Source organism: Poeciliopsis prolifica, unplaced genomic scaffold, assembly GCF_027474105.1.
Source record: "Poeciliopsis prolifica strain line A6 unplaced genomic scaffold, Auburn_PproV2 SCAFFOLD027, whole genome shotgun sequence".
Taxonomy (NCBI): domain Eukaryota; kingdom Metazoa; phylum Chordata; class Actinopteri; order Cyprinodontiformes; family Poeciliidae; genus Poeciliopsis; species Poeciliopsis prolifica.
This window is the reverse complement of record NW_026562402.1, coordinates 1,218,726-1,236,896: the sequence shown is the minus strand read 5'-3', so window position 1 is coordinate 1,236,896 and position 18,171 is coordinate 1,218,726. Positions and strand designations below refer to the sequence as shown.

At 39.4% G+C, this 18,171-nt stretch overlaps 1 protein-coding gene across 1 annotated transcript in view; it reads right to left on the bottom strand.

The window, feature by feature from the left end:
- Positions 1-18,171, bottom strand: part of LOC129371592 (plexin-A1-like) — a 260,658-nt gene that overhangs the window by 138,008 nt on the left and 104,479 nt on the right. The window contains exon 4 of the mRNA XM_055048267.1: positions 154-285. Coding sequence (XP_054904242.1) covers positions 154-285 — 132 coding nt within the window. The remainder of the gene's footprint in view (positions 1-153; positions 286-18,171) is intronic.

Here is an 18,171-nt window from a genome sequence, read left to right as displayed (position 1 = left end):
CATTCCCTGTTACTGCCACACAGATCGATGATCATTGATATTCAGTCATTATTTAGTCTGGGCTGTCATTGGCAACAATAGACTGCATAATAGACTAACATTGCTTGGCTGCACTGTAGATCATTGGAGTGCTGATCTATATGCCTCTCCTACCTGTTTATCAGTGAGAGCGTACAAAAACTGATGATCTGGACTGAAGAGCAGATCTCTCAGGATGGGGTTCCCATCGCTCACCATCACATTCTCATACAACAAGGCAGGCTGGGAAATGGCGTTCACCAGGATCTGGAAAAGAAGAGGGGAATGCAAAACAATTATGAGGCTGGAACGAGGTTTAACGACGCTTAGCTTCATTGGATTGTCTCATTGATTTACGGCAAATAAACCGCTTCCAGTTTGTCTTTTTTTTCTACGGAAATACAGATAAATGAAGGCGGTAACTTCTTGATTGTTTTTCTACTGAATAATTTCTCATTTTAACATTTTATTAACTTAATTCACAACTTTGGAGATCAAAAATATATCCATTCATCCCATACAGTCACTCCATGGTGCAAAGCAGTATTACTGCCAACTCTGCCACCCTCTAGCTGGTGATCAGACAACAAATTGTACAACATTTTTCATTCTTCTGAAGTAACTACTTTTACTTTTCAACATGTAAAAGTCACAAAAGTAACACAAAATATTTCAATGGATTTTAATGGATTACTGGATTCCAGTAATCCAGTCTTTTAGGTTGATTCACTGAGTGCAGCACTAAGAACTAAATTATGTATTTTTCGAAGATGTTTGCCAACGCTGAATCCACTGGCAACACCTCAGAGTTATGAGGGAGGGCACACTGTTCCAAAAGCAACGAGTAGATCTTCTGGTTTCCTTTGGACGTTTCTGTTTCTTATTTCTCTCCCTCCATCTGCTCATCCATCACTTGTGAGCAGCCTTCTATGTTTTTCTCTCTGTTGTGTCCCTTTATGTCAGGTTTCGGCTCTGGGTTTGGTTAACTTGAGTAAGAAACGAAAGCAGAGTTACTTTGATCTTCCTCTAAGCATGTAGTTCATTTGGCACCAGGCTTTCATTATCGTCTGGGTCTTCTTTTTTAAGAGAAGCAATTATCTAGACAGAAAGAACTTTCACAACTCTATTGCTGATATTAGGAAAATATGAGTCATATTGGTCATATTATCATATAGGATATTATTTACAACAGTACATGAATGTAAGCTTCCACAAAGCCCATATGAAGGGCAGTGAAGGTGCATCCAACGAGTGGCATTTATAGAATAAATGCAAACCAACTACAGAATCCAATACATCTTTTGTAATCTGTAATTCCAGACGTTCAGGTTTGTACGTTTCTTCCTGTCTGTGCGTGAGCCCACACGTATAAAAACTCAATGAATTGGAATTGTTACTGACCAAAGGTCATTTGTTTTAGCAGCCACCCCACCTGCCTCCATCTTGCTTCCACATAAAGACACACAAACACACTGAAAAGTTTTATTGACATAAAGTGAGTGTGACCTTTTGTGCCTTTGGTTTTTATGGCTCTGATGATTTTTCTCTCTCTCCCTCACTGTCAGGAATAACACACATATAGAGAAAGGAGACGAGAAAAAAACACACACTGTGTGGCTGTTCTCAGACTGCTACATGCCGAGGGCTGCTGTATCATTTATGATGAGTGACGGACTGTGATGGAATGAGGGAGAGAGAGGGGAAAACAGAGAGCATGCTCTGCCCCACAGCTCGGGGCAGAGGGCATTTGGAGGGGGATTCAGGTCAGCTGGCACAGAAGGGACTGTAGTACGAGGCAGGTGACTGTGAATTTTCATCTTGTCTTTTAGCCTGCAGGTTCCTGCTCTCCTTTTCCAACCTCTGCACTCTGGAAGCTTCTTATAGAGTGGGCAGCTTCACCAGAGAAAACTTCAGGAAGTCTCAGTTTTATACTTGCTCCCTTCGGACACCTGAACTGAAATATTGCAATTTGTAATCACATCATGAAGAGACTTTTGCTGCGTTGCTTTTGGGCATGTGCTGGTATGAAATTGGTATGATACGCTTGAATAAAACACCATTGTAGCACGACAGTAGAAAAGAAAAACTATTTGTCAAGCAGAAGAAAACAGAAATTTGCCTTAACTGGGCCCTACATACAGCTATAAGATATTAAAAAACAATCAAAAAATCAAAAGGGGAGTAAAACAATTATATGCCATGAAATCTGGTAATAGTGAGTAAAGGCTGTCATAGTAAGTATCCAATTGTGGTCATTCTGGGGCTTCAATCACCAACAAAATCAAAGTTCTTTTAGTTTTCATCCCAAACTGTGTTTTTCACACGTAGATCATTTTTTTGTAGAAAAGTCCTGGACCCTTTCTGTGGTTTTATGAAGGACTGAGGGAAAACTTTGGTGGTTGTGAAACTTAACCTTTTAGAACCTTGGTACACCTTTATAATCCCTATTGGTCCATGAATAATTATTATGTTGAGACTTAATTAAGTTCACTTTCACACTGCAGTATTGAAATGCCATCTGCTTAAAAAGAGCTGAAATGCCAACAGTAGAAGCTTAATGAATTCCACAAGTTCTTTGTGTGGTCTCTGCAAACTGAATTCAAGCCCATAAAGCACAAAGAGAGAATAACACTGACCCATGTGGAACTTTTTTTTTTTTTTTTAATGTAACTTTCACCTTCTGAAATGTATTAACCAGCCTGAAAGATGAAAGCAACTCTGCTATAAAAAAAAAAAAAAAAAAAAAAAAAAAAAAAAACACTGACTACCTGCTTTAAAAGTGCTTATTAAATATGCTTTTGTAACTGGTCCCATGATGATTATTAGCCCGGGAAAAAGGAAGCATAAAGCTTACAGCTTTGAAGTCACTGAAAGCTTATGAGTCATTAAAACACTGCCTTTTTACTGATTAGTTTACCTCTTTGAAGGGGGACAATCAGACGTATTTCGGTTTCGCTCAGTGGTGCTGCTCCGATGAGTGTGCTGAACATAATTGCTGCTATTTGCATTCTAATTATCCATCAATCAATTAGTTTTACAACACAAAAAAAAAATAAGAAAATGGCATTTTAAAGCAGTCAGTTCAATAGAGGATGAGGCACTGTGCAAAGACGGTGCTCTTCTGAGACAGTTTCCAAACTGTAGTATAAAGTTTGCTGAAAAATGTGTTTTTGAACATAGCCCACATCCGTTGTTCTCTAACCTTCAGATCAAGCCCGTGGCTATGCCACTGTACAAAAATTATAATCAGCACAAAAAGTTAGAGGTGACTTCTTTCCAGGTTTTGTCCCACGTTTTGTCTTTGGAGAAACATCCTGCTCTAGTTATATCGCACCTCACCTTTTGTTTGTCTCAATGCTTCAAGGTTAGGTCGCTCTCATTGAGTTAGAGACACAGGCATGACTGACAACAATCATTTCAGTGACATTTACATCAACGCAACCCAGTGTGATTCAGACATGTCGAAAGGACTTTCGATGCTGTCGTTTTTGGTCGGCTGAACACTCATTACTCTAGCGAGGCCACTCCTTATGAGCTCACTCTGCTATACAGGACAGAAGTTTCAGGAAGTGTGTCTGAAAAGCCAGTTTTTGCTGAAGTCATTTAGAACATCACTCAAGAGACATTTTGCCTAATAAATTCAACACTTTCCAACTTTTAAGACTAATATCCAGAACAGATTTAGGATTAGAGCAAGGCTGTATATTCCCAACACACTATCTAGCATTAGAATTGCAAATACTATTGGGTATTTGCTTTGCACTTCAATAATATAAGAAACAATTCTCCAGCATGTTATGAACAATGGAACTTACATTTCTGTAGCATACAGAAGTGCCACTACTACCAAATTTATGTAAATGCTACACAAATGTATCAATGATAACAGTGTTAACCATCATCATGCTACACTATGCTCAAACCAAGTCTGATGAAAACTCACTCATTTCTCCATCCTTAATGCAACACAAATCTTGAGAAAAACAACTTCTAGATTTTTCTGGGCATTTCCAAATTTAGGTTTTATTTCCATAAATTTACACCAAAGACATACAGAATACATAGACAGATAACTAAAAAGAAATGCTAAATGGCCTGGACTTATATCGTACTTTTTCTACAGGGCTGTCATGCCCTGGCAGCAATCATTGCGTCTCTGTCACAATGACAGAGACGGACAGAGCAGTAACCAAACTACCATCATCACCACCAGAGAAATATAAAAATAAACGAAAAAGGAGAGTCGTCAAATTTTAGTGGTTGTTGGATTTCTCTTCTCATTTCTACTGCTAGCACTAGACACATGGGTTTGTTCTGGTCTCTGGTCTGCTTGGTGTTAACATATGCAGTCGAACTGAACCAGAGTTAACTTCAATCATACTGTGACGCAGGTTTGTAGGTGGGGCAGAGTTTACGCCTTCCCAAACAGACCAGACTGCCTAGGCAAACACACTGGAGTTCAATTAAAGCAGTTGAATTCACCTCCACAGGAAAAATGTCCAGCTGCTGTTTGGTCAGATTTAAGAAGCAGATGAATGGGGTCATTGGAATATCACCTCCATGAGACCTTTTCCATCAGCCCAATTTATTCGACTGGCAGGTATTAATAAGCACTTGTCTCCTGACACTCCCCAATGGTGATGAAAAAAAAAAAGAACGGTTAATGTAAAGCTGGTTTATTAAAGAGCATAACATATTATGCCAACAGAAATAGAGACGCCCTGCACTGAGGGCCTATCGGACGGTTGTGGGGGCAGTAAGGAGAGGTAGATGCAGGAGGGGCATTAGAATTGTGTGTGCAGTGGAGGACAAGGCAATAAAAGGGAGCAAATTAAAAACGGTCTGGGTTCAAACACCGGTCACAATTTCAGGTCAGGTAGTCTGACAGAAAACAATCACACACCATTAATTGCACCACTTTGTCAGAACCACATAGACTTTTTTTAAACAACCAACAAGTTCCTTAATAAACCTTTCTCCTTTAATTGTTGTGTGTTTTTATGGCACAAATATGTTTTTTTTTTCAGTTTTCCTATCCAAGGTTTTATTCCAATGTTTACTAGGCCTTTTTCAAACTGTGTTCTGTCTGTCATTTTCTACAGAGAAACTTTTTAAAGATCTCCTTAATTGCTTCACTTCAAAGCTGGTCTTTCCATTCCAAGGTTTTTCTTTGCTGCCCTGACTTCTAGACCTTCCCTTACCCCCCTGCCTCCTCCAGACATCCACCTCATCCCTCTGGAGGGTGTGTGTGTGTGTGTGTGAGTGTGCGTGTGTGTGTGTGTGTGTGTGTGTGTGTGTGTGTGTGTGTGTGTGTGTGTGTGTGTGTGTGTGTGATTGTCCAGACACAGCAGTGTCCCGTCCAGCCTTAGCTGTTCAACATGTAGTTAATTACATGACTGGAGAAAAAAGGGAGGGAAGAGGACAGATGCGACGGACAAGTCAGAAAAACGTGGAAAAGGGGATGGAAGCTTGTAACAGTTTTGAGCGTTTTCTATTGAGATCAATGGAACAAAAGTCACCTGAGAACAAGTAATAAAGATATGCCCTAAATGTTCAAGTCATGGTTTTATGATGGAGGGCTGAAAGGGAAGAGGGGGAGGCATCTTCTTAATGAAATCTATGGTAGATATAGTGTGTGTGTATGAGAGTGTGCTAACTGCTCCTTATTGTATTCATGATCCTTAATGAAATTGATTTTAGTTTCCTGTGCTGAGATGACTCATTCACATGCACACAGAACCATGGAGAGGTAACACATCTCAAATCAGGGTTTGGTTTCGAAAAAAGGATTTCAGGTTAATACTAACAGATAGAGAAAAATGGGCAGAGGGAAGGAGGAGGTAGGCAGGTATATGCAGTATATACATGGCACAGTCCCTGCTTATGTGTCTGTCTGACCCTGACTGGAGGGCATCCAAGGTATCAGAGCGCACCTGCTGACAACACAGTCTACATTTTTCAAACACACACACGCACACACACGTGCGGCTTTGCCGAGCCACATCAGCGCGACAGGTTACTAGGAGTGAAATTAATCATCATTCTTTTGTCGCACCGCTGCTCTCACAACAGGAAGCTGGCCCCCAGTGACACACACACATGCACACACACACACCCACACACACGCAAACCCGCATATGGATTGACAGCCAGACAGCTGGTCAGTGACAGCACGCCTCTATAAAGCTGTTTTGCTAAGAGCTAACAATGGTTGGCTCAGGTGAGAAGAACAGTGCCAGCATTTGGTAGAGTAAGTTCAGACAGTCCAAACTGAGCACTTTAAAGAAATATTTCTGGATGTATCCAAGAACAACAATGCCTTGGCGGTGAAACAATAATTGTAATTAGCAGAGGTCAGATTGTCATTGGATCAAACTGCTATTATTCTCAGAAGTTAATTGTATTTTCTGTGGTGCTTGTGTGAATCCGAAGGTGGGCTTTGGTGCATTTGCAATAAATGCTTGAAAAAAGAAGCAGGCCTTTTTTCACAATTCACTTATGAGGACAACTATGAAATTAATCAACTGGTCCTAATGATCAAAACAGAAACTTTAAAGTTTGAATTTTGATGACCCAAATAACCAATCAGCACCAATTATGACCTTTCTATAGCTAAATGTTTAGATAGTGAGGGTTAGAGGTAGACACCAGGACTCAGTCCAGAGGGACAATATTCTTGACTTCAGAATGGTAGAGTTACAAGACAATAATGCAAAAATCTGCATCAATCACTCTGCAGTATGAAATTTCACAATCATGTTTCCTTCAAATATTGGCCAAACTCATGGAGATGACAAAAACCATAAAGGGAATAAGATTATCTGAGAAGGCTAAGGCAGTTTGGGGTGTTGCCTATGGGGATGCAACGACAAACTGCTGAGTTCAAAAGAGACAACATTTGAGCAACATTTTGAGGGAAAACCAAAAATTCTGACATTTTTACAAACTGCTTTAAAACATCTCTGTTTGATGTTTTAAAGCACAGTCTGAAGAATGACTTTCTTCAGATTGTGAGCTACAGATGATCAAATAAACATTTACAATTTGTGAAACAACCTTTTAGTTTGAGGAAGTTAAGTAATGGACACAACTTGTGCGTTTTAAACTAACACCGTCAAATCCTCGCTTTTCTCATAGATGAGCCCAAGACTGAACAGTCTGGCTATAGTCCACTCCAATATTTTGGAGACAAACACAAACACCTCATTCCAGCTGTCCAAGCTGGACACAGGTTTTACAACGTTTGTCTCCGTTGATTCCATCTAACTAAGTCTGGACAGATGCAAAGCAGCTAAATTATCAGAAAATAATGCAAAACAAAGCAAAATAGAAAGGTTCAACATTTTATGAACCTTGCTTTTATCAATTAATCATCCAACCAAATAACTAACCTCCAAGGTGTTAACGCTTTTTTCCAGTCATTTAGCTGTATTGCTGTCTGTCCAGAAACCATTACCTTGACAAATGAAATACTCCTACTCATACAAAGAAATCTATTGTGAAAGGAAAAGAAAAAGAATCAAACAATGGCTGAATAATGCAGTGACATGTTAAGAGTTCTCATGACACTTATTTTGTACTGTGTTTTCTTTAAATTCCCCTTCCGCCTAGAAGTTGACAGGAGTGGCTAAAGAAGAAAATGCAATTAGATCCAATCATTAAAACAATTCTCAGAGGTTAACACTTGACAATAGCTTGAAATGTGTTTGTCTTCTCGGCCTCTGAAATGCCTTCTCTGCTCCTTAAGTAAGGTTAGGATTTGTTTTTGAACACACAGACCTTTGGGGAACGTTGAATTGGCATTGCATTGCTCCCAGACAGGATGTACGTTCTAAAACAAATAAAATGTCATAACTCAAAGATACTTGTGAAAGGCGTTGATTTGGTTTTAAATATTTAAGCAGGAAAAACCACACACACACATACTCAAACACTTCAAACAGAGTTGTACATGAACAGCTCTTCTCAGACACAGAGTCGGGAAACAAAAGTCTTTCTGCTGGTTTTCCTGACTGGTGTGGCACCAACGCATGAGCACTTGTGAGTGTAATGCCCCTTTAATCTTTTACACACATGACGGACTTGAGCTGCTCGTTTGCACAGCTCCTGCAGGCCTTCTTGCAGAACACACATAAAGTTTCCCTTTCCTGCCTCCTCCTACGATAATCAGATTCGAACAAGTACTTAGAGCAGTGGGCAGGCTCATTCAGAATTCTCTTTGCTGCTTTTGTTCCTTTGCTTTCCATCTCTTTTATCTCTATCGTCACTTACCTTTTGCTTTTATTTTAAGTGTAATTTCACATTATTTCTCCTCTGGGCAAACAGTGGGAAAAAAAAATTATCTGTACGTAATTTACCATAAAATGAAGTTTAATTTCTTAAAAAAAGAACCAAGAAATTGTACGGGTCAGAGTCCATAAAAGGGATTTTAATTCGACATTAAGTCAAACTACTATGAAGCGAGGCGACGCAGATCCCTCAGTAGGTGTGAAAGAAAATGACGGCTCTTTTGCTGATAATCTCAAAATGAGCTGATTTCCATCAGAATTGGCTGGAATCACCCCAGACATTTGTGATTTAGGACCACATTAAATTACCTGTTGAAGTGGTTTTTTAACGGTTTCTTTGCCATTCTCTCTCTCTTCGGTCCCACCGTGGCTCGCCTTGCTACCCCTGAGAATGCTTCTGACATAACTAGGTCTGACTGTGTGCTAAAGTAGCGACTCTCCATTCCTCCCTGAGGCAGATTCTGCTAGGAGTGGCCAATGTGAAGCTAATGACATACACACACTCGCACCCCCACACACACAGTAGAGTGGCTTGTGTTTGTGTCGGCAGAGGTTGAGACCAAGGCTCACGTGATTGATGGACACAAGATAGAGACTATTATTATTTTTGATTCTGTGCAGAAATCTGGTGCATTCTCATAGGTCTGTGTACTCGCTGTCAAAGTAAAATGTTGCATTTTGCATCTCCTTGCTAACAGTTTTCAAATCTTTCACCCGCAACAGACGAGTCGCACAAGTTCAAGTGCTAAATTCTTGACAAAGTGCAGTGCCTTTCGATTTCCATTAACACAGAGGTGAAAAAAGGAAAGAGAAATTTTGTTGAAGGTGATACTCATGAGAAATGTTGCCCTCATGTTGTCGATTATTGTCAGGGTTTCAGAGCTGCTTTGCAGAAGGTTAAGTAAACAGTGAAATAATGTGTGTCTGTGGTCGGTAGATATGTAACACTAAGCTGGTGGGGTTGGTAAAAGTATTTTCTAACACATCAATAGTGTTACAGAACACTAGTTAAAAACTGACTTCTTTACATACTTACATAAAACTAACTAGAAAACTAGACTAACTTTGCCAATGTCTGCTGGTTACCAGTGAGAGGCTTCACTAACAACAAAAACTGAAATGAATCTTCTCAGAGAAGTCTGTTAACAATCATCCATCTCCATGACAACTGAGCAAACTTCATTCACCTGAAGTCACTGAGACCCTTTCAACACGACATGGATATTTTAGCTAAAGACGACAATCTTCCTTTAACACCGCCTGTTTTACAAATGTAAAATGGGTTATTGGCAAGAAAAGACTTTTACTCATGGATCTTTAACTGCCTGAATTTGGCAATGGACGATTTTTTTTAGAAAGAATTCTGCACTCAATGTGAGAAAACACAACTCTGTAATTTTCAATGTTATTTTTTCTAAATGGTGTCAAAGAAAACATGAGCTACGTCTGCTTATTCGTTTTTGGGCCAAAAAACAACTTCGACCACAATCAGAATGCTGATGCTCTGAATTTTAATGCTTGTTAATCTGTCACTAAGAAGGCATACAAATTGAATTGTGGACTTTTAATCTTAGTTGTCATGAATTGTGAAGTTGTGATTTGAAAAATATGGCTGAGGCTTTGAGGCAAACAAATATTTGCTGCACAAGAGCAAAGCTAAAAACATTTCCAGAAATATTCAAGTTATTACTGACAAAAGTCTAATACTAATTCTGTTTTATCGTACTTCAGCAATGTGCGGTAAAGGCACCAGTTGACACGAGTCACCTGTCGGCAATCTTGTGTTATTTTATGATAGCTTTAATAAGTAGTGGAATTAATATCACAGCCAAAACTGAATTTTCATTCAACCCTCCTGTTTATGCACAAGCTAGGATTATCAATGCAGCACATCCTGCTAATACAGGAATACAGAAACTAAGTAGCTTAACCAGCTACACAAGTTATGGGATTGTTTATTGATCCACAATTGTGTTTGTTGTTTTTTAAGATTTCCTTAGGTTACTATTCTTAGGATGACAGGGCTGTGAAAAAACATAATAAAATATTTGCTACACATAGAAAATATTTAATGATCCATTGAGGTTTAGAATTGTGATATCAGAACAGCTGCCTTGTAGAACAACTTGCACTAGTGGCTAACCAGGCTAAAAGCTAAGAAAAAAAAGACATGGAAAAAGGGCAACAATTTTCAAATTGGAAGATTTCACTTCAGACTATTAAAACACTTAAAGGTAGTATATTACTCTGTGTGGAAGAATATAGTACCTTTTGCTGTTTCCAAAAAGCAACTTGAAGAATAAGGTCACCTGGGAACAGGTATCATTGTTTTTTATGAGCTGTTTTTTATACTCAACCAAAACTTTGCTTGTATTTATGGTTTCCTTGTGACTCTACATGTTGGGGGCACAGCAGAGAGAGTCTGTTCAGGAGAGTAGTATGCGCTCTTACACCAAAGTTAACTGCTTTTTTGCAAGTGATTGTCCCACCATTTTTATCTAGACGGCTGCAGGGATGAGGACAAATCTGTATGTGATGAGAGTTTGCAGCTCCTGTATTTGCATTGACATGCCGTTTCACTCCCACCGCGGTATCTGATTTGCCGCTGCCGCGACCCTCCTCGGAGCTTTGGGAAACAATCGCATTTCTCTTTTGTTTCCCTTCACCCTCTACATCCATCTGTCCAGGTCTCATCCCACTCTCTCTCTTCAACTTGTCCGACTCTCTTTCCCTTCCAACCCTCCACCCCCACCTCTCCCCACACCCCCTTGATGTTCCAGCTCAGCTGACACACATGAGCAGCCAAGCAGAACATGCTCGTGCATTGTGCGGCCCAGCGGCGCGTGTGTAGGTGCGAGGGTGTGCGTGAATGTGTGTGTGTGTGTGTTGCGTCCAGCTGAGAGCACCGATGCTACTGGTACTAAACTAGATCAATTTGTCAAGAGCAGAGAGGTGCAGGGCCTCGAGGAGCAACCCAGTGTTACGTTCAAGGTAAACAGAGGAGTGTGGGTAAAAACAAAAGGAATTTCAAGGATGAAACCAGCACCACACACACAACACACAAGCAGCAGGAGGAGGCGGGGATACTCCATCAATGCCATGAATGCGTGTATATATGTTGAATTTGACAGAGAGCGGTCGAGACCTCAGAATTGACGCAATGTCTGTGTGTGTGGGTGTGTGTGTGTGTGTGTGTACAGACAACAGCACGCTCCACATTGGAAAGGCAAAGGCTCATTATTAAAGAGGTAGCTCGTATAAATTATCAGCTGCTGGCCTGAATGAACCAAATAAAGAAAACAATGTCACGGTGCGGTCACAGGGCGAGCATTTACTGAACAAATGATGAATGTGTCTTTTTTTTCCCTGCCTCTTTTCTCTCCTCCCCTGGCCTGTTGCCATCGCAAATTAATTCTTGGATGCGCAGCGAGGAGGAGAGAGAGACAGAGGGGGAGAGATGAGAGTGACATATCTTGGACACCCTTACTTCAAAGGCCATGAGCTTATCACGGCGAAACACGCAAACACAAATGCGCTGTTTGAGTCGGTGATACCACCCTTCCTGTCTTCGTCAGAAACAGCATTTTTTTTTTTCCTTTAACAGCTATTATGTACGCAGACAGCGTTTGGAGAACAAGTGAATCGGTACTGAGAACTGCTTGTGCTGAAATTGTATTTCTTTATTTGTTTACTCTGGTTTGTTTGGGAGGTGATGGTACATAAAGGAAAGGCAATCAGGAGGAGAGAGGTGGGTTGAATTATTAATTAGACCTGGGTAAGGTAACAAGAATGCAACAACTGTGTTGTTTCCATTCTGGGATAAAGAATGGAAAAAGACTCATTCCAGTTTTTTCTTTTTTTTTTTTTTCCCCAATTTGTCCTAAGCCCATTTTCACTCAGCGTTACACGGAGCAACACATCACAAAACTTGTTTCAGCTTTCCTTGGAAATAACCAGAGATTGACAAGACTGTGAGCAACACACCAGTCATTAAATCTGCTGTTTCTTTTCCCGTTGGACAAAAAGCCATCAGTCACTTGTTAGCTCCTGGAAATAAAATTCACGTAAATAGCATCTTTCGCACACATTAACATCACTAAGTGCTTTACAAAGACACAAATATAAAATTAAGAATATCGAAAACGGACATAAAGGTAACAGCCTGCAAATAAAAAAATAATAATTTTCATTGTTTTTACAGCACACAAATCTATTTATTTCTGATTAAAGGAATCTCTATGGCTGCCTGGAGAATCCTGGAGCATATTTCAGGCAATGAATATTATAATTTCCAGACTTCTGAGCACACCTGACTATATGACACATTCACTAACTCCCAACCTAACCTATAGGCTACACCTCTCTACAAGCCACCAGTGTCCAGGTTGCAATGAGATATCTACACAAAAATATTTGACTTTTAATGAAATATATACTGAAATACTAAACAAAACACGTAGCATTAAGAGTTTTTCAGAACAGTGCCTTTAACATGGCAGCCTTAAAAAATAAATACAATAGCCTACCAGGAAAGGTTATTGACTGCTAACTTCATTTTCCTCCTGGACACTAAAACCACTAATTTCGCTTCGTCTTGTGTCTGAGTTGAACAGCCTCACACGTTGTCGCACTCGATGGCCATCTTGTCTTGAAGTGAATTCGCCCTTTAGCTTGTGCTGTCCTTGTCATCACGCAGCAGTCCAGCCTTTCCAAAGTCGCTGCTTAAGCTGCAGTGTTCAAAGTTTATGAAAAAAGTGGCACCCTAGAAATTATAGGATGGTGTGAATGATGGCTTCTCGACTATCACTTGCTAAACAAAGTAGTAGTATCCTACTGATAATAAAACAGACTGTTTAGGACTGCAAGTATTAAAACAACCAAGAAATGTTTCTTTTTCTTTTTTTGGACTGACTCCACAGCAACAACCGTGAGTCTGATTAGAAGTTCCTAACAGTGCAGGAAGCTACCAAACCTCAAGGTCTTGAATCTAAGGGTTGAAGGTTTCATCACAATATTACGTGGTACTATTGTGATATTGGCAGAAGTCATAATTAGAGCGATTTCTTACCTCATTTTTAGGTAGCCTTATGACTGTGACTGCATGGCACAGCAACCACAACCCCACAAATGCAAACACTGCTGTTGATACTCATTTGTAAAATGCTTCTTTAGGACATCAGTCACATAAAGAAGTGTGATTTTATCACAGTAACAGTCTATGGTTTTGTTCAAACAGCATAAATTAAAATATATCATAATAATACGTCACAATTCTCATCATGATAAGAAATGATGTCAGAAAGCCCTGCTTGTATCCAATCACAGCAGTCTGTTACCATGGCTGTTCTGGACATACAGACACATATTGCTGCCATAAGAGTCACATAGATGTGTTTTAGCAGTGAAAATCAAAATATGAAGGTTCTGCTCTAATTAAGACTGATAATCTAGAAATCTAAAAATAGACTGTAAAACATTAGTGATTAGCAACAATAATATTACAGATTAAATATTTAAAAGTTATCACCACAAAGTAACAAGTTCAATCACAGAAAGGAGGCTGAGGAGCATCCAGATCAAGACTGCCAGGCTGAGGAACACTTTCTTCCCTTCAGCCATTAGACTCCTGAACTTGGGCTGCACCAAATGCAGTTTCCTCCCCGCAATTAAGTACAATACAGAACAGTATTGTAAATAATTAACAGACACATTACTTTATAATTATCACTTATACTAATTTATTGTTTAATTATTTATTTATGTTTGTGTGTGGTGGATTTCTTGATTTGTGACCTGAATTCATGAGGCTAGCAAGGTGGCATGACAATAAAAACGCATTGAATCGTTGAAAAAAGGAAATGTTCCATCTAGAATCCAAACTTTGACACTGCTACTTTTCCAAAGGATGCCAAAAGGAGCTCCAGAAATCAGGAAAAGCAAATATTACTTCCTATAACAAAACAGACAGAAAGTAGCTTAAACTGAGCTTTAAAAAAGCTTTAGGGATTTCATACAGGTGGTAAATAACTCTAAATGTGCATGTTGGCGCTGCTACAGGAATCTCTTCCCAGTGTCTTTGCATCTGTCTGCACTTGTGTCTGATTATGTGTGCCTCTGTCGCCCTGTTCGGATCTGTAATTATAAAGGAGAAACGATAAGCTACTTTTTTCCCCCTCTCCTGTGGGAGCTCACAGCTAATTATAGAGCCAGCGGTGCCTCAAATTGCCATTTAAAACAGCCATACGGTGGGAGACAATAACACACTCCCCTGGTGGCATCTGTACAGAGGTGTCCCGGTAGAAGAGATAGCTGCAGTAGCAGCAGTAGTGGGAAAAAAAAAATGTAGAAAGGCCTGTGAGGTAAAAAAAAAAAAAAAAGAAAAAAGCTCTGCTTTTGATGATGTAGAATATCTGAGCCTGTCAAATCAAATGACTCCGAAAATAAAAGAAGGTGATAAAATCAACAGATATTGTTAATAATTCTGAAATATTTGACTCAAAGAGGGTGACAAAAATTGGAAAAAAAAAAAAAAAAAGATTGCAAAAGCCAGATCTACTTAGAAGGAAAGACCAGATCAACAAAATAGAAACATTTTTTTTTTTTTTTAAGAAAAGAGAAAAAGAGGTTTGAGGTTTGTGGTGGATAAAACGAACTGCCAATACTCACATAAACACACACACACACAGTCTCACTTTACGTGAGACTGTCTCACTGAGACTGTGTGTGTCTCACAGTGTGATTGAAAGTGTGGCTTTCTTTCACACTGGAATCCAACCACACGCCCTCTTACGCCACTTCTTTCCCAAAAACACGGAAACCACCATAAGAAAAAGAGATTCTGTAGAAAATCAGCTCTTCCCTCTGATCATGAACACAACATGGTTCAACAAGCCCGAATCATAATTCCTTGCATTGTGTAGATATTTCTAAATCTTTTGGCCCAAATAGGAACATATTTTTCTATAATTGGAAAGCTAACCTTTCTGTCCCCCATCCAATTAAGAACATCATTAGGATCTGGACACCTGGCAATTAAGAAACAATGACTCGCTGGAGGCATGGACTTTGTCGACATTTTAAACGGTTAAATCTGAATTGACCCAACGGCTAATGTTTGGTTGTGATGTAGGTGAGGTGCCAGGTTGATGAAGCTTACCAGAAATTGGGTGCACTGTAAACAACACAGCAGGGAGTTGGGTCACGACATCTTTGCCAGAAATAAAATGTCTCAAACATTCCTCTTTTATTGCTCAATATTTTGAAGGATGGCCAACGGACCGAATAACTTTGTTTCCTCTGCTGACGTTGCCAAACAACAACCACAGGCAGATCACATTTCTAAAACAGCGCAGAAAATCCATGTCATCATTCAGAACTTCTCCTTCTGTTTGCTGATTGGTCAGGTTGAAATTCAACAAGATAAATGACACAGGGCAGATGACAACTGAGTGAAATTGAGTAGAAAGGCAATGGCCAGGCTGAATTGTAACATACTCCTTCCATTGTTTGTACGATGGATTCAGGAGCCCAAACCCTCTTAAAACGTCTCACTAACCTTCCCCTGACCGGTCTGCTGTGTGTGTTGGTCTTCATGAAGTTGTTTGTTCATTAATGTTCTCTTTACAAACTCTGAGGTCTCCACAGCATATTGTTTTACTCATTACAATAATTAACACACAGCAGGACTCTGTTAACTAATTAACAGTTGGCTTCCCTAGATTTTAGTTTTTGAAAGCAACACATAATTTTCTTTTCACGTCACAATTATGCATGTTAAATCGCAATACAACACATTGAAATTTCTTGTAACAAAATGTGGGAAACCTCCAGAGGTAGAGCTGTATCTCCAGAACAAGCCCTATTCTAATTAAGAGTGAGCATATATAAGTGTAACAGAGCAATAAATATGGAGGTACTCATATTCGTTTGTACATTTATTTAACTCATTCGTACATACATAACCGTTCCTCGGTCTTACATGGCCTGTAACTTGTGTCAATTTTTACTAACATGTGCAAGCGCATGCAAGTGTGTGATAGAGTTACAGTCCATTAATGTGATGAGTGTAAGAAGAGCTGTAATCAGACTCTGGTCCAATCTGTAACTAAAACCAGGTGAGATGCAGATATGCAGTGTAGTCATGGCACAAAGCTTCACGGTAGCTAAACAGGATGGATGGTTAACACAGAATTAAAAGAAATACTTATTTCTGAAAAGAGTTAGATGTGTAAAAAACTCACTCATACATTAATACGTTATATACCTACACTGCAAACTTCCCACAAAATATATGTCCCCTTTTTTCAGTCCGTGAAAATTTATTATTTTTGATTTTCAAAGAAACTAAATTCTTGGTAGCAGAAATAACTGGAGCAAAAAAAGATGTTTAAAATATTCAGAAAACGACTGCACGGCAAATAAAGCTGTAAACGTCACCTTCACTGATGTTCATTTATGCATTAAAACATTCAAATATGACAAAAAGATAACATTAGAACCCAAAAGAGAAAAAGAAGTAAAAACAACAGATTCATTACTAAATAACAAGCTCATTACTAGATACTGGTTGGTCAGTTTCAGCTGACAACCAGTACAACTCACAAAGAGCTCAACATCTCAAAGCATCTCAAAATGATGCTCTAACTGTCAGTTCTTCACATAACGTCACGTCTCTGTTTTGGAACAGAAAGTGAGGAAGGACTTTCCCCGGGCACCATCTCTGAGTAAGTCCTGCTTAGAAAATGGGTTGAAACTGACTGTCAAATTTTGTTTGACTCTATTTCTTGATGTTTTGCTGCCAGAACAGAACTGACACAGTGAATAATACTGAAATGTGTAGAGCAGATTCTCCAGTATTGTTGGTTGATTATTTATTTCACACGTATACATCATCTCACCAAGTATTTTTTTGATATTGTTTAGTGTTAATATCTTGAACAAATTGAAATAAAGATCTGCTGCTGTTGTATCAACCTTCCAGATCTCTCAGGTCTTCTGGTTCTGGTCTCCTCTGCATCTTCTGCCTGGCTGTATGATGTTTCTATGATTTTTTTGGTTTGCTTTTTGTTCCTGTGTTTTTATGATGTAAGCACTTTGAACTGGTGTAGTGCTGAAATGTGCTACACAAATAAACTTAGAAAACTGACTTACAAGTAACTTTTCAGCAAGAAATGGGATAAAGTCAATTCCTTAATATTGATGAAAAAGTATTAGTTGTAAGTGAAATAATCTGCCAGTGGAACAAGGCTTTTTCCCCCATACTGTATGTTACCACCTGAAAGCCCAACAAATATTGCAAATATCACAGATACTAGCTTTGGGATCGAGGAGACTCAGTTTGTTGACCAGACAAACAGAAAACTTTTGGAACCTTTTTGGCACCACTCTTGCTTGTGGTAACAGTATATGTGAAACTGAAGGGAATACAAATTATTAACTCCATGTTGACAATGTTTTTAAGTAGTAAAACTCTACTCTCCAACAGGCTCCAAACATCCGGTAGGTGGATCCTTACAAATTTGACAGCTTTCATCAATCCAGCCTTAATGCAAGAATCATGGGAACAATGAGCGCTCCAAACCAGTTATCCCACCGCGCCAAGCTCATGCAGAGCCATTCCCATGACTGTTAATCTCGTTAAAGTGCCAGGCAGTAACGCAGACTCGTATAAGCCACCGCCAGCTTACCCTTTTTACCTCCTGCCATCATGCTTCAATCATTCCACTTATGTAACTAAATGAACTGATCGAGTTTCCGACCCTGTCTCATACAATCTTTAAGGGCTTTATTGTATCAGGCAGCGAATGGTACCACAGCCACAACAAAGCCGAGTCTGGTCTGTAAAACACACACTAAAACCAAAAGT